The sequence below is a fragment of the Aulonocara sp. 'chitande type north' Nkhata Bay genome, linkage group LG11, assembly GCF_057382095.1.
Source record: "Aulonocara sp. 'chitande type north' Nkhata Bay isolate Kocher_YH1m ecotype deep benthic linkage group LG11, A_spYH_male_GT1.1, whole genome shotgun sequence".
In the NCBI taxonomy this organism is placed as follows: Eukaryota; Metazoa; Chordata; class Actinopteri; order Cichliformes; family Cichlidae; genus Aulonocara; species Aulonocara sp. 'chitande type north' Nkhata Bay.
In genome coordinates this window covers 15,115,239-15,130,861 of record NC_141354.1, presented here as the reverse complement: position 1 = coordinate 15,130,861, position 15,623 = coordinate 15,115,239, and the positions used below count along the sequence as shown (strand labels likewise).

The following is a 15,623-nucleotide window of genomic DNA, read 5'->3' as shown; positions in this document are numbered from 1 at the left end:
GTGTGAAATTCCCAACTGTTGCACTATAAATCTTATCTTATCTCATCTCTGATTGTTCAAGCAAATAGAACACCACTATATAAGTAGCAGTCCCTTTACTATTTTAAAATAGGCTATTAAGTTGCATTATGGGAAATGTGGTTGGTTTCAGTGTTTTGTAACTTGACCTATGCTGTGGACTAAAGTCAGGAGATCTTGTTCTCTGGTGCTTTGATGTTTCACTTTGTGTTACTAAATCACTGGGGTACCTCTTTAAATGTTATAACAAAAAGAATACTGCTGACATTTGATTTGATTTGGGCCGAGTGAGACTGTAAGACAGTCGAGTAAAAATATATAGAGATAGATAGACACAGAAGCTTACATCAGTGCTACATAACTACGACTGCTTAAAAGTAAACTAAACTTGAACTATGGAAAGGGCAGCACACAGTTTTGTACCTGTGTGTTAACAGTGTGTTGAACAGAAGAATAACATAAAAGTGAAGCAGCCTGTACATTTTGTGCTGGTCTTTGACAAACTAACCTGTAAATAGTAAAAGTCCGCTATTATTGCCTCTGTATTGTACCCGCCACCCAAAAGAGCTCTATTTGTCCTTGAATTATTTCAATGTTTGTCAAGCATTAGATGATTAATGTCGCAAACTATTCAGAGTAAAGCTGTTTGTGTGAACTGCTTAGAAGTGTTTGTGTGGCTGATTGTTGTGATGTCCTGGGGATGACAGAACAGATGCTCACTGCCAAGATATCTCTCCCCCCCCCCCCCTTCTTTCTACCTTTATCTCCCACTTTCTACTCCTCAGCTTTATGTATTCCTTTCATCTGTCATTATCCTTGCTTCAACTCTCAAAACTGTCTCTCGCCATTTGTTATTTTTTTCTCCACCATTGTGTTACAATTTTTCTCCTACTTATGTGTGTCTTATTTGCCTTTTTTAATTCACTTTCCCCTCTGCCAAGAATTGTTCTTTATCTCCTTCCTTCTCAGCAACTCTACCTCTCATCCTCACACCCATATCTATTGGCTCCCTTGTTTTTCCCCTTTTTTCCCCCCAAATGAATTAGAATCCCCCTTTTCAATGCTGTGAATCATACAAGCTTGTAATATGTTAAGCGCTGTCAGCTCCATAAAAGCTGCATCTATAAAAAGAACACTGTAAGCATTCATCTTGTTACTTCAAAGGAAAATGCAACGACAACATGTGCTTCCTTGTACAGGAGAGAGGACATGCACTAAATTAATTTATCACTTAGACCAACAGCATCTCATCCTTGAATTTTGCTGTGACCGCTCAGCTGCCTGCTCTAACCTCCATCATCATTTCAATTGTGAAAGGCAATCCCCAGAGTTTTCTCTGACCCCATGTTAGTGCCACGCTGCAAAAATGTCCATAAATTGTGATGAGAAACCAAATTAACAACATGCTGTGATTGCACAGTAGGGAAAATATGGTTCCGAAAAATATGAATCAGTATCATAATGCATGAGTCTGGCAGAAACAGTGGCCTCAGCAGGCGGCCAGGCAGCCTGACAGACATCTCAAGAATGGCCCCAGCTGTTCCTCAAATGCTTACATTTACCCCTAGCCTTTTGGACGTGCACACAAGCACGGTCCATTTTTTCACACCACACTTTTGAAGCTGATAACAGATTGTTATACTTGCTCTGCAAGACAAAGACAGACAAATGGCAGTTGTCTGCAGCTCTGATGAGATTTCCGAAGGTATTTGTCAATCTAAAATAAGAGTGCATGCGTATGTGCTGTTGTTTCTGTTTGTGTGCATGTGGGTGCGTGCACGTGTTTGAGTATGCATATGTATATTTGTTGTTGGCCTTGTTGTGCTTCTCACTAAAGGAAAAGGGTGAGACAGAACTATTGAATGTAATCTCCTTTTGTGTAGTGAGCACAGAGATTTGGGGCAGAATGAACCAGTTAATGAACCACAGGATGAAAAATAAGATTGATTTTGTAAACAAAATATATTATGCATCATCGAGAATATCCTATTATTTTCAAGGGCTAAACAAATTTGTTGCATGCTAAATGGGTTATTTAAGATTTACTTTAGGCATGGAGGAAAATGAGAGACAGCACTTTTGGCTTTTCAGTACATGGACTGGTGTATGAAATGATTGGTGCACCATGAACGAGTAAACAGCCAATATGTTGTCCTGCGCCATTAATGCAGATCTGTATTGGGCCATAAAGAGCAGTGATTATGTGCAGCAGGAGAGGGGAGGAGCAGTCATTTTACTGCCATCCGCATTATTATGAGTGACAAACAGGCCACTGGGTAATGGATGGTTGCTGATGGGTATGAGAGATTGCCCATCCCAATTGACTATTTTTGAACAGACTATCATTAAATAGGCACAGAAAATAAACAAGCATAGTTTAACCTGCACCGTAGTCGCTTCAGGATCCAGCAGGGCAGATTTAACTGCTACACAGAGTCTCTTCTCTCCCCCTGCAGTGAAACTGTTGCATTCTGATGAAAGAGCGTGGCCTTTAGTTTGGCAAATTTATTGTGTTCCATTTGCTATATTGCCCTTGAAGTCTATTAACTTTATCTGCTGTCTATTGTTTTGTATTTCTATTTTACTGACTGTGTATTATTTGCCCGTTTTATGTGGCAGGCTGCACATGACAATAAAGTTTATCTAATCTAACAAAAAGCTTCAGCAATCAGTGTAGTATTGAAATAAATCCTTTTGTGTTCTAATTAGTGGCTTTCAGTGTAGGCTTCCGGACAATAAAAGAAATGTTGTTCGTCCCCTCCATGAGCACCACAGGTGTGTGAGCGTTTTCGTTAGGGGAAAATAAAATGTCACATTATTCGCAAAGTGGCATCAGTTACTGAGAAACAATGTATAATGCTTTGCAGATTTGCTCTTCATCAATTGCATGTCGCTCTAAAAGGTGTCGAGGGAAAAAATAAAAAGAAGAACAAGGGCACACACTGCAGCGCAACATTTGGATAAAGGTCTCTACTAGGCATTGTTAAAGGACAAAAGTGTCAGCGGAAAGTATGCTACACAAACAAAGTCAGACAATGTCAGAGTGCATCACTGCATTTCAAATGTATGGCAGATGCTTTGAAACAAAGCGACTTACATTTGTCCCCACATATGCGCATACCTGTTAAGTGTGTTTATGTGACATAAACTGACCAGAGAAACTACAGATGGACGAGGGGAACTGGTTTCTCCTTTTCTTGTCAAAAGCAACTTAGAAATGTTTGCAACTGTTGCAAGACATTGTAAAACAATTGCAGTGCATAAACATGCACAACTGTGTTCTAAGCATAAAGATACTTAAAACAGCTGTGCACCTCGTGCTTTCCCCCCCCCCCCCCCCCCACATGTATTTGAAGTAATTTCTCTGCTTGCTTGATACTCCATTTCCTCATGAATGATTGTAGTGAATGCTTAGTCAAGGACACCTCTTGGTCTGGATGGCATTTCATCATTGTTCACGATGATGGCCTAATACAATGGATGGGGAAGGCCATAGCACCTCCCCTAGCCATCAAATTTAGCACTAAAAAAACCTGCATTGATTTGCACCCGACCTTAACGGTGAATTAGCCATTATAAAGATATCCATCAGACCTGTTACACAGCACTGGCTGTAAAGAAGGAGGTCTTTCCAAGCAAAGCAAAGCAAAGGTCAACAAATATCCTCATAGACTTCATTTGCTGCAAAGTCCCTGTATTGCTGTTGCTTCCGTAACCTTTACAAAACACAGAATCATCAGGACCTTGTGTAACACGGTGCTGATGATTCAGAGTGCTGATTTTAAATCTTGCACTGTCAAGCTAATTGAGGCTGGGATTTTCATGTGCAGCGTTTTGAATATTGTGATCCAAACAGAAGGGACTCTTTCACAAAATGCTAAAAACGAAAGCCAAATATAGCTGCAGACACCAGGATCAAAGCTGCACTTGAATTATTGGGGATCAGCAATGACTTTAAACCTTAGTATGTTTACTGAGTGTTCCAGTGGGGAGATTGCTTTCTGCGACACACCAAATAATAGGTTGGGACAGTTACATCACAAGTGCAAAATCTGCACATCTATGGATATTTCAAGTGGAAATTTTAGTACTAAATTTTCTGCTGGTTTGGTGGGCATTTTTGAAACCTGTTGGTGTTTGATCGAGTGGTTGTAGTCATTCAGTGGTCGCTGTACAACTGTTATAGCATATTTCTTCAATGATCATAGCTTTTGAAAAGAACAGAGATAAATGTGAGAATACATATGTGTGTGTGTGTGTGTGTGTGTGTGTGTGTGTGTGTGTGTGTGTGTGTGTGTGTGTGTGTGTGTGCGCGAGAGAGAGAGGGAGAGAGAGAAAGGGAGAGAGTCTCTCTCCTGTCTCTCTTTTTGTTGCTTGTTTGCTGTCATACCTCTGGATCATGAATCTTGAAGGTCTGCTATCCAATTTCATGAACTTTTCTCTCAGAGCTATCAAAATCTGTTCTCTGAGTTACAGACTTAAAGTGTTGCATGAAAAAGAGAGAGTCATTTTTCTTCACCATAACCAGAACAGCAACTTTAGTAGACACGAATCTTAGACTGATGGCCTCAAAAAGAAGGATTTTATCTGCGTGGCTGTACTGCACCTTTGCATTTCATATTGATAGAATGTGCATTATCGCAGTCCCTCACTACGCTTGTCTGCATGCTTGATGAAAGGGAAATGGGCTCCCTACAACAAAAACAGAAAAGAGGCTTCCTAGAGAATCACTATTACCTCATGAGTGTGTCACTGCAATTTGGGAAAGGGCTGTGAAGTATTAGATTTGGTGATTTTGAATTGCCAACCACTGAGCTGAAAAATAGTAAAATCAAATACACTGAAACACAGCTGGCACATGCATAAGTGCATGGTCACACACACACATACTCAGGTGAAAAATGGTCAAATCAAATAGACTGCCACGCTGAATCCCAGCTGGCACATGCATAAGTATGAACACACACTGTTGTGTACAGAAATAACAGCGATTGTGTGTCTGTGTGGCCTAGTTTAATAACTACTACTGTAGCTCATCGTGCTTTACTTACTTCCCAGCAGATATGGTATTTTATGGCTAGACACCAGTAGATCCTCAAAGTGCTACTGAGGCATATTGCACCTGATGCCAGACCACCGCTGTGAGAGTTGCTGTACAACACAAAACTGTGAGCCAACAACACATCTAATAGGATGCCTGTCGCTCAAGCCTCCAATCTCCCAAACAAACAATAACATCAACACTTCACTTTTCCCGAAGAGACATAAGAAAGACACACAGGATAAGAATTTGTTTTTTATCTGGCCACTTATCTTTTCTATGTAAAACTCTTATTCAGCCTGGGCTGCCACCTTGTAAGGTCTTTGTTTTGCAGCATATTAAAACCTAAGTTGTGTTTTAAATGGACCTAACTGATGACTTATTAATGCTTTTATGAAAAAAGCGAGTCCTGGTTCAATCGAGAAAATTGAAAGAAGAAGCATTTTGGACAAACCAGACAAACCATGTTAAACAGGCAAAGTTAAAACAAACGGGGAAAAAAAACCAAACCCAATATGTGCAGATATGGAAATGGATGAATAACTGCTTAAAAGAAATGCAACTCTACAGGCCAGGACAAAAAGCTAAGGCAAACAGCATGACACCCTGAATTCATTATTAGTTAATCAATGGGTTGTTTCACTATGCACAGCAGAAGCCTTATTGTGTCTTCTCACCTGTAACACTGGATAAGAGACTTTATTTTTGAGATAAAAAGAAGTAACTTTCAGATTAAAGTATTTGTAAAGAATTCAGCCGCTTCTAAGATGCTACTCTGTGAGCATCTTGTCTCAGTTTCAGCACCAGGATGAGGTAACTAAACTGGCAGTGAATGAGAGTGCCCCAATATTTCTTTAGTAAAACAGCAAGTTATTACCATACCATGTAAACAGGTCCCTATATTACATTTTCGATACTTTTGTGTGTCTTTGCCACTGATATTTGACATCGAGTAAGACTGACAGGCCACTCGTAGATTGTTACAAGAAATTTGTTTAATTAAGCACAGCCTCTGTGAGACCAAATATGAAGAACACAAAGCTACCTTTTGAAAAATCTAATAATTCATTTGCTAAAGGGGAAAAGCCTGTTCTTGGTCTACCTGTGTGTGTAGATGGATTATATAATCTCCATGTGCTGCCTCAGAAACATTGTAAACATTGGTAGCAAATTGGTTTAGTTTATTTGAGAAGACATGCTGTAGATTCATGGTAACAGCCACTGAGCAATCTAGCTTTATAGTTAGCTTCACATTGCTTCATTTATTTTCCCAGACAGTGCTCTCCTGTCACATCAGAACTTCAGCTGACAACCACAGACACAAACAGGTGGCCACTGAGAAAGAACATCCATGAAGACACATGCATGTGTTATGAATTTAGTACTACTGAAAATATACTGCACTGTAGAAACATTTAAGAACAGTAATTATAACAAAAAATCAGAATATCATCTCTTACAATATTACCTTTTAATTGATGTGCAAGCAAAATTCTTTCAATAGTGTTTCCCAACTAGGGCCAACAACTGCAACTGTTTCCAAATTTCTGTCCCATGACTTATCTCCTTTTTTTGGTTTATTTGTTTCAAATGTAAAGAGAAATGCATGAATATTGTTAAATAAATGAAAAGTTTCTTTCAGTAAGTATAACTCCAGACATTTATGAGTTTAATCCTCACTTAAAATTGCACCTGATGTGCACAACAGGGTCCAGCTTGAATTTGTAGACTCTCAATTTGGCCTCACCTCAACATATTGCATTTAATCTCAGCTAACGGTGAGCTGTTTATCTTCCTGAATACAAGATGTTGCCAGTCTATCTCCCCCAAGAATACTAGTTATATTAAAACAGACTTCATCAGAACCATCAAACTATATCCAGGCTTCACAGGGGCCTGTCAGCAACATCTAAGAGCTTGGCCCAGGCTTGAAGCCACGAGCGAGCGGCCAGTGGGTGAACTGAGTATTACTTTGGTATGCCACTTGGACTATCCATTAAGATATCAGCACTGAAAGAAACATAAGAAAGCCAGAGCGTAAAATGTTAGCTGTTCCAAGTTCACGTATCATCATCCAGGAAAAGAGCTTATTAACACATCCAAGTAAAATCCTCTTTTTTATTTCCCCTCAATATTTTGGGACTCTGTAAAGTTGAGCAAACACAGACGAAACTGATTTGCTAGTCATCTAATATCCGTATTTAATTTAGTATAGCACAAAGACATCTTATTAAATGCTGGAATGTCAAACAATTTGCCCAGAATGCCTTTCCTTTACATTTGAAAGAAACAGTCAGTAATCATCTTACTGACATGTTGCCAGTCAGCCTAATTAGCAATGAGATGTTCTGTCAGGTCTTTACCTTTTTGTAGCACAAGTTCAATAAGTATTTAAATAATAATAATAAAAATGCCTACATTTCAAGTATAAAATGATGTTTTTGTACAATTTACAATTCAATATAGGTTTATATGATTTTGTTAATCACTGGACTGCATATTTATTTACATACTAAACTCCATCCCAACTTTTTTGGAACTGCATGGGTTGTACTTCTTCATCTTCTTCGACCATTTTTGTGGACCTTGGAGGCAGTTGGATAATGCCCAGCATTCCCACAAGATAGAATATAATTACACAGACAAATTGTAATCCTGATTAGCCCCAGCAGCCTTCCCAGCCTGTTTACATAATCACATTGAGATAAAGTCTTCATCAAGGGCTCAGTGGCCAGATTACAGTCTGTGTAGAACCCACCTGATTACCAATAATTAGAGACTGCCCAGTATAGACTTAATAAAGACACAGACACACACACACACACACGTGAGAGATAGAAGAAAATGTCAGAAATACAATGTAGTCACAATAAACAGAAGCAGTGCCACACGACAGATGGACAATTTTCAACAATCTGCTTGCAATCATTAATCGTTCATTGTCTTTTCAAGGGTCCACGATACAGCCCAGAGCCTCTGTGGTCTCTTTGCCCCTTCAGCTTCCTATGAGGACACACCTTCCTAATTTTCATTTATAAGACCCAAACAACAAAAAATGAATGTCTGAGCAGATCTTGATATGCAAAATACCACTGAAAATTAATTAAATCCATAAAAAGTATGAATATAAAGTGAAACAGCATCCATCTGCTTCACTATTCTAATAACCATAAACACTATACGAGTAAAGGGGGCAGATGAAGCAAGCTGTGCACATAACCACAGTCTGGTTCTTCAGAGCATCACCACTTACATTCACATGATATTATCCATTTCTTCTGTAAGTACAGAAGATTTATTGTTGTGAACATATTGATTGTCCACTGATCGATGAACGCATTGCGACAACCATAAAAAACGGACAAAGGCCGCTTTTGTACCCAAGGGAAGAGAGACAGATTGTTCATTGTCAGCGCAAAGGAATTCAATTGGTGTTTGAACCAGTTATTTTGATCATCTATTTCTTCATGTTTTTAAGGACTTTATCTTTAAAACCACAGAAAACTTCAATGTCTACAGTTTATCCTCTTCAATTTGTATACGCAGTATTATATTCTCTTCAAGGATGTGACCAAGTTGCATTGAATTTCCACAGTTAATCGAACTGCTGCAATGAGTTTTGTTTTTTTTAATGAAATTGTGACATTGTATCTGTTCTGCACAACAAGTTGCAAAACTTTCATTCAACTTCATTATATATGTGCACAGTGCCAAGATTTAGACAGGTGATGGAGATACCTAAGAATCAGAACTGTGCATCACCCAGGACAGGATCCTGGCTCAAAAATAATCTAATTATAGTCACTGAAAAAAGACCTCTAGAAAAGTGCTGTTGTACAAACCCTGCCAGATAGGAGTCTTTTTTATGGCATCATTATCTTAGAAGGAGAAGTGAGTCACAGGCCAGATGTAGCAGATATCTTTTTACTTCTGCAAACACTGTGTCAACTGTCAGAGGCTGAGGAACAACAACTGTTCCATAGTTCTTCTTCCTCTCATTGCGCCGTGTCACTATTTCCTCCACTCTTTTCCAAAAGAAGATCCAGGCCTTCTCCCCTTTCCTCACGTCCTCCTCCTCTCCCTCCCCCCACGCCCTCCCCCAATTCCTGGCTGGCTGTCTCCCTAATAAGTAACAGAACTAGGAGGATTGGCAGTAGCCTCAAGGTTTGACATTGCCACAGTGTGGGTGGTGATGAAACAGCACTGTGCCCGACTCTGCTCCACTCGACTTGGCTCATTCTTGGTGGGCGCTGCTACTCTGCATGCTGCACATCTCATCCACCCCCAAGAGACAGACGTTGGAATTACTCACAGGCCGAGCAATCTGCATGTAAATTAATATCTGTGAGTCCCCACATTCGGAAATAAATACATGCATGCAACAGATAGGTAGCCATTCAGTCACACGCATAAAACATCGTTAATGTGTTTTACGCAAAGACATTCAGAAGTAACACATTTTGGGGGCTTGGGGGGGGGTATTTTGATGGCTTCTCTCTCTTTCGCTCTTTGCGTCGGATTTTAGTAAGAAATGAGAATTTCACCCAGTAGTGTGTGGTACTCAAACAGACACACTCATGCACACACACACACACTTCTGTTTCGACATGTAACTCCACTGCAAGGGCACGAGAATTTCATTTTTGCTTTCTGCAAATGTTTACGTGCCATTGAACAGCGGATGAGGACATGTTAATTGCAGTGTGCTAAATAAGCACTCGTCGCTTTGACTGACTTTTACAAAAGCTGTAGTGAGTGAACAGCATGAATCTAATTAAAATAAAAACAGAGAGATGACACAATCGAGCTCAAAGTCGTTTTTTAAGGACTTTATTTTGAAAACTGCTGGGAAAGTGGCATTTTACTAGTGCAGTTGTTGGTCTGACTAAATCTTGCTGATGCATATAAGAAGAAGACAGAGGGAAAATAAACTAAAGCAGCTGTTACCTCACCAGCTACATCGAGCACTGAAATGGTCAGACACAGAGACAGAGCCACCAGAATACTAAGAAGCCCACCTTACACCTGCCTGCACTGGCAACTTCGATAAATACCAGCCAACAAATTGGTTCTACACCACTTAACCTGCCTCGGTCCCTGAATGGGTTCAGTAACGTTTCTGGTGAGAAACCGGCCTGACGCAAATCTCACATAAATACTTGAAAAACTCGACCCAGAAACGAGAAAATGCGCGCGGCTTTATCCCAAAAGAAAATCAAAATCTCTTAACATGATCAATGTGCGGCGCGTGCACTTGCGCCTCAACAATTCACTAGTTAGCCTACTAAGCAAAGCAGCTCACGTAGGCTATTAGAAGAAGCGTAGGCTACCGCAAGAATATCTATTGAGCGAATCTGTCAAAGCCTGCATTGAGCGCAAAACCGCCGAAATGCGTCCCTTAAAAGTCCATCCAGAGAGCCGAGGTAGGCTATTATGTGCACGTCTGTAACGTTAAAGGTTTTGATTTCTTGCACGCACGCACACATGCGCGCGCAGACACACACCGAGGCACACCAAGCGCATTCGAAAATGCAGAGAATTGCGGCAGTGGCTCGTACCTTTCACACAAGTGAACATCAGTGAGAAGACGAGGTTCCAAAAAACAATCCCCGTTCTAATCCTCATCGTTTTGGCTTGAACAAAGTCCCGTCTGCCACATTTAACGCATCTCCTGTTGAAAACGTCCCGTAGTTCAATAGATCCGTCGTAGTATCCGTCTCTGTAAATCCCCTTCATGTTCACAACTAAAACATGTAACCTATGGCCAGTTTTCGCTTTCTGTGGGGGTTTAAGTAGATTCCCTTCTCAGAGGAGAAACAGGCAGAGCCGCCCGCCGCGCTTCGTCAGCTGATAGGAGAGAAGTGAGCAAGACTGAATTTTAGGATAGGACCACAGCAACCTGGACGAGGGCTCAACCATCTCTGCTGAGAGGGGCATCAAGTGCAAGGATCTCTGCTGGCGCGCTCTTGTGTCTGCCGTTCAACATATTTCCCTTTGAATCCCTAAAAACCGGCTGATGACGGAGAAGAGTCTGGTCTACAGTTTGAATGCTGGCTTTATCGATCGGCAATTGAGCCAGGCAGAGTGAGAGAGGAAAGGTGGCAGTGGGAGCAGGGAGGGGAGGGTGCGAGAGGGAGAGCGTCCTGTGTAAGTATGATTTGGCGGATGTGTGGGTAACAAATCATGAAGTGGGAACAGCAAGGTGTGGGTGGCAAAGGAGAAGGAGGGAGGTATCTTTATCTTTATTTGCATTCTTCTCATAAAGAAGAATGCAAATACTGAGAAAGAGTCGTACTGTGTTAATGAGAGCGTGTGTGTGTGTGTGTGTGTGTGTGTGTGTGTGTGTGTGTGTGTGTGTGTGTGTGTGTGTGTGTGTGTGTGTATGTGTTTGAGGTGGAAAGGTGTGGGGGTGTTAGTTGAGACTCAGACAGGCAGCATCCCGTCCCGAGAGCTGATGAAAGAAATACGCCTGGTAGGCAATCCCACCATAACTCTGATTTTCATTTTGGAGATCGAGAGGAGCTGTTATTGGGAGTGATGGGGTTGGGCAATTTGCAATGCAAAGACGGAACGATGACGGCGCAAAGCGCAGCTCAGCTGCAGTGGGGCTCTTCTGCCATCTAGCTTCGGAAGAGTCGCCGACCTCTGCTTTGAAACGGATAGGAAACGGGGAGCAGTGAAGCGAGAGGCCGTGATTGCACATAGAATGAACATCATTATGTTTGTAACACATTCGGATAGAGCTGCTTCAAGAGCGGTTAACTCCAACACACAAAGCTTCGCTTCCTATTTTTACGACACATTTCCTGGATTGCAGTGAACATCCAACACCCTCAAGTTTCGACTGTGTGAGAGCAGCAGCTCTGAACAGAGCTTGAATATCAGATCGGACTCAAATCAATTGTGCATATCTTCGGTTTGAATATGGCCCAATTAATAACTGCAGTTTCAATGACCTCTATAAAAATCAATATTTTTTCCTTAAGAAGAAGCAAAAAAAAAAAAAAAAAAGCTTTTAGTAGAGTAAGAGAGCTGTCCGTGGTGCTGAAACTAAAAACCAGCGTCTTGTTAGGGAAAGCAACTGATGTTTTTATCATTTAAAACGATATGGCCAAAAATATTAAACTTTAATTTAATACTTAATACATACATTAATACCTTTTTAACACATTCAAACTGTTTATACAAAGAAAGAAAGAAAGAAAGAAAGAAAGAAAGAAAGAAAGAAAGAAAGAAAGAAAGAAAGAAAGAAAGAAAGGGACAAGTAAGTTTAAATCTGCATCATGATAATCATCTCTTTTCATGTCTCCGTGTACAAGGTTAGACAGGATGAACTTCACACTCATAACCCTTCAGTCCATTGGGAGAGCAAATGGGGAAAACAGCTTGATCCTGTTCTAATCTTCCCTAATTATTAGGCTGCAGAGGGCAATGGGATTGTTGTCCTTCAGCCAGATAAACAGCAAAAACATAATTCAGCTCTGCAGGCCAAATGGTGGGGAATCAGGATTTCTAATTACAACTCTACAAGATTCATTGGGGATTTTTGTCCTGTAAATAGCTGTAACACTTTATCGCCATCGTATTTCGCGAATTGCATTTTATTCCCTGTTTATTGTGCGTCTAAGAAATGTATTGTAGTTCTTTGTGAAAATCTTATTCTACATGTTTCTGTGGACAGCTAGATATTAATCTATCTCTTTCTACCCCATACAAACTGAATCGCTACCACATGAGCGATAGATTTGTATCCTTCCTCCATTTCTCTGTAGAGTTGTTTATCGCAATGGTTTATGCTGCAGAGGAAAACCGCTGCATATCTGGCAGTGTGAAGTGGAAGGTCCCACATTCCCTCCTGGCATCAGAATTCTTCAGGTGTCTACAGGCTCAACAGAGGCTGCTGGGAATGCATTGAGGCACTAGGCGGCTTGTCTTCGCCACTGTAATCGACAGGTGGGCCCAGGAGAGTGGGCTTCAGTCGTATTGATGCCTCTCGCCAGCTCGCCCTTGCTGCTTGATGAGCAATCAGACAGCCTCCTGCCTGATCCTCCTGTTGTTTTTGTGTGCATTTGTGGGTGTGTGCTCACCTCTGTGTATTAATAGTTCATAAATGCTAAATGGAACATGCATCCTCCTGTGCTTGCATACATCTGTGCGAGCATGGATGAGTATTCTGTGGGAATAGGGGCGCATTTGTGCTAATATTTATGGACTTAAGTTCAAAGGCATCTGCTAAAGGTACCTTTACGTACTTACTACTGGAACAGGAAGCCCGGGGGCCAGTTTACTAACCATCCAGATAATCAGTCAGCTGAATAAAAAGCCACTCAGACTGCTCTAACTCTTAGGGAGCAAATAGGTTGTTGTACTAGTGAGTATGCTCAGCATTTTCTTATTACACCTGGAAAGATTTCCGTGTCACACACAGGTCAAAGGCCTCCTGCATTCCCACAGGGGGGCTAGCTAACGGGATTTCTACCATTGCAGCGTATCCCGCATTCTGTGTATGCATGAGTGCGTGCACATGTTTGAATAAAAGTGTCAAACCGCTTGTGTGCATGTAACGCATATACCCTTCAGTATGTGTCTGCTTTCATGAACACATATTGTGGTGGTATAGGCCTTGGCATTCACATCTAAGTTGAGATCTTCACGCCTGGGTTGTATTTTGTTTGCGTGTGTGTATGTGTGTCTGTATGTACTGGGGCAAAGTGCAGCTGTGAGGGCGTTGATAGAGTAAGCACTGGGGTCGGATTAGCTGACTTGACTTCCCTAGAGGAATATTTCTGAATCTGGCCTCTCTCACACTACCACTAATCCACTGCTGGGTTCAGCTGCTCCATTGCTCTAGGTGTGCACCTACAGTACACAAGCAGCAAGGGGAAGGTAGGTGGGGCAGGTGAAAGGAGTAGAGGGAAGATATGTGTGCATGTGGGTAAGAGGGTAGAGGGGATAGAGATGGAATCAGAGTTGCCGTGTCTGTGACAGTGGGTATTTTTGGGGCTCAAATAAAATCATACCAGGATTCTTTTTTTTTTTTTTTTTTTTAAGCATTCTTAGTGCTCATGGAGCCCCCCAAAAATGGCCATTCATGCTTATGTGTACATTTGCATACATTTTTATGTCTTTTGTAAAGTCAGCCAACATCCCAGTGCTTCTGTGCTAAGAGATGTAGATGGTGTAGAGGAAGTAAAAGACAGAGGCCTGGGTTTATAAAGAGGCGTGTTTCTGCAGAATCAGTCGTGCGGTGTCATGTGAATCATGCAATTAAAGAAAAACAAACCTTCATGCCTAATCCTGTATCAGGTTACATGGTGGTACAGAGACAAAAATATGCATTGACAGTTTCACTGACATGCCTAGCAAGATCATCATCAGTGCAATGCTAGCACTTTAGCTCAGGGCAACACTCTGAGCTATGAGTCATGGTACATGGTCTGAATAAATATGGATAAAAAGCAACATCAAACACATCAAAACAATTTTGATCCATTTTTAGTTGAAGAAAAAGCCTCATAAAATATGAATTACACAATATTTTGTCTTTCCTCTACACAGCCTATTGCTTACACGTATACACACTCCCTCCTTTCTCACCTTTGTCAAATCCTACCACTTTTGTCTTGTTATTACATGGAAGTTTACCACATTTTGTCTTTCCCTCATTAGGCTTTATATAGGTTTCAGTCAAATCCTGGATGACTGAGCCTGCTCATGTGCTTTGTTCACACATCTGACATTAAACATTCTTAAACCTTTTATCTTCTGAGGAAAAGTCTGAAATAGTAGGACAAGAGAGGCGGAGGCAGCTTGGGGGTGGCGATGTGCTGAGAGAGAGGAAGGGTTAAAGGTATTGATTTAGGAATGGTGTCAAACATAAAGGGGAGTGATAGAAAAGACATGTGACTATAAGAGAGTGAGAGAAAGGAAGGGCAAACAGGCAAAGGAGGGCAGGGAGGATGAATTGAGGTTGTTGGCACTGGGGGAAAAAAGACAGACGCAGGCGCAAGGGTAAAGCATTATAATAAGCAATTGAAAAATACATGTGAGGGAGCACAGAAGCACCAGTAAAAAGGGAAATGTAATGAATACTGAATCTAAATGGATACAAAAAATATGTGTTCATGAAAGAGATAACATATTTCTGGTGATACAAGAATGAGATAATATAGGGAATAGGGTGCCTTGGAGCATCAGAGTATTTTATTTTTTACATGTAAGATGAAAAGCATGCATATTGTTTGTGGGTGTGTGTGTTTACACTCAGGGTCAAACTACTTAAAATGGATAATTAACAAGATGGAAAATGTTTCCAAGTTGGCAATAATTGCCAACACTACAGACAGAAAAAAATGAAGGGAAAAAAAAGTTGCTCGCCAAAGTCACTCCACTGCAGCAGGCCCTACTTCAAAGATGGTCTCATCATATATTGAAATGTAAAATGAAGAGTCTGGTGATACACAGACTTAATCATATGAATAAAAGATCAAAGGGAAAATTTGCTGATTGAGAAAGAGGAGGAGAGAATAAGCAAACGCTAGCGTTTTGATCCACTCCACTGAGA

The 15,623-nt window shown here is 40.9% G+C and overlaps 1 protein-coding gene across 2 annotated transcripts in view; it reads right to left on the bottom strand.

The window, feature by feature from the left end:
* The window catches only part of LOC147318685 (CUB and sushi domain-containing protein 3-like), a 255,640-nt gene extending 244,464 nt beyond the window's left edge, over nt 1-11,176 (bottom strand). The window contains exon 1 of one of the 2 annotated variants that reach the window (XM_086310755.1): nt 10,618-11,176. In XM_086310755.1, the coding sequence (XP_086166881.1) occupies nt 10,618-10,795 (178 nt within the window). In that variant the 5' untranslated portion in view covers nt 10,796-11,176. The remainder of the gene's footprint in view (nt 1-10,617) is intronic. The other variant, XM_086310756.1, reaches the window with a different exon arrangement.
* Between the last annotated feature and the right edge of the window lie 4,447 nt (nt 11,177-15,623).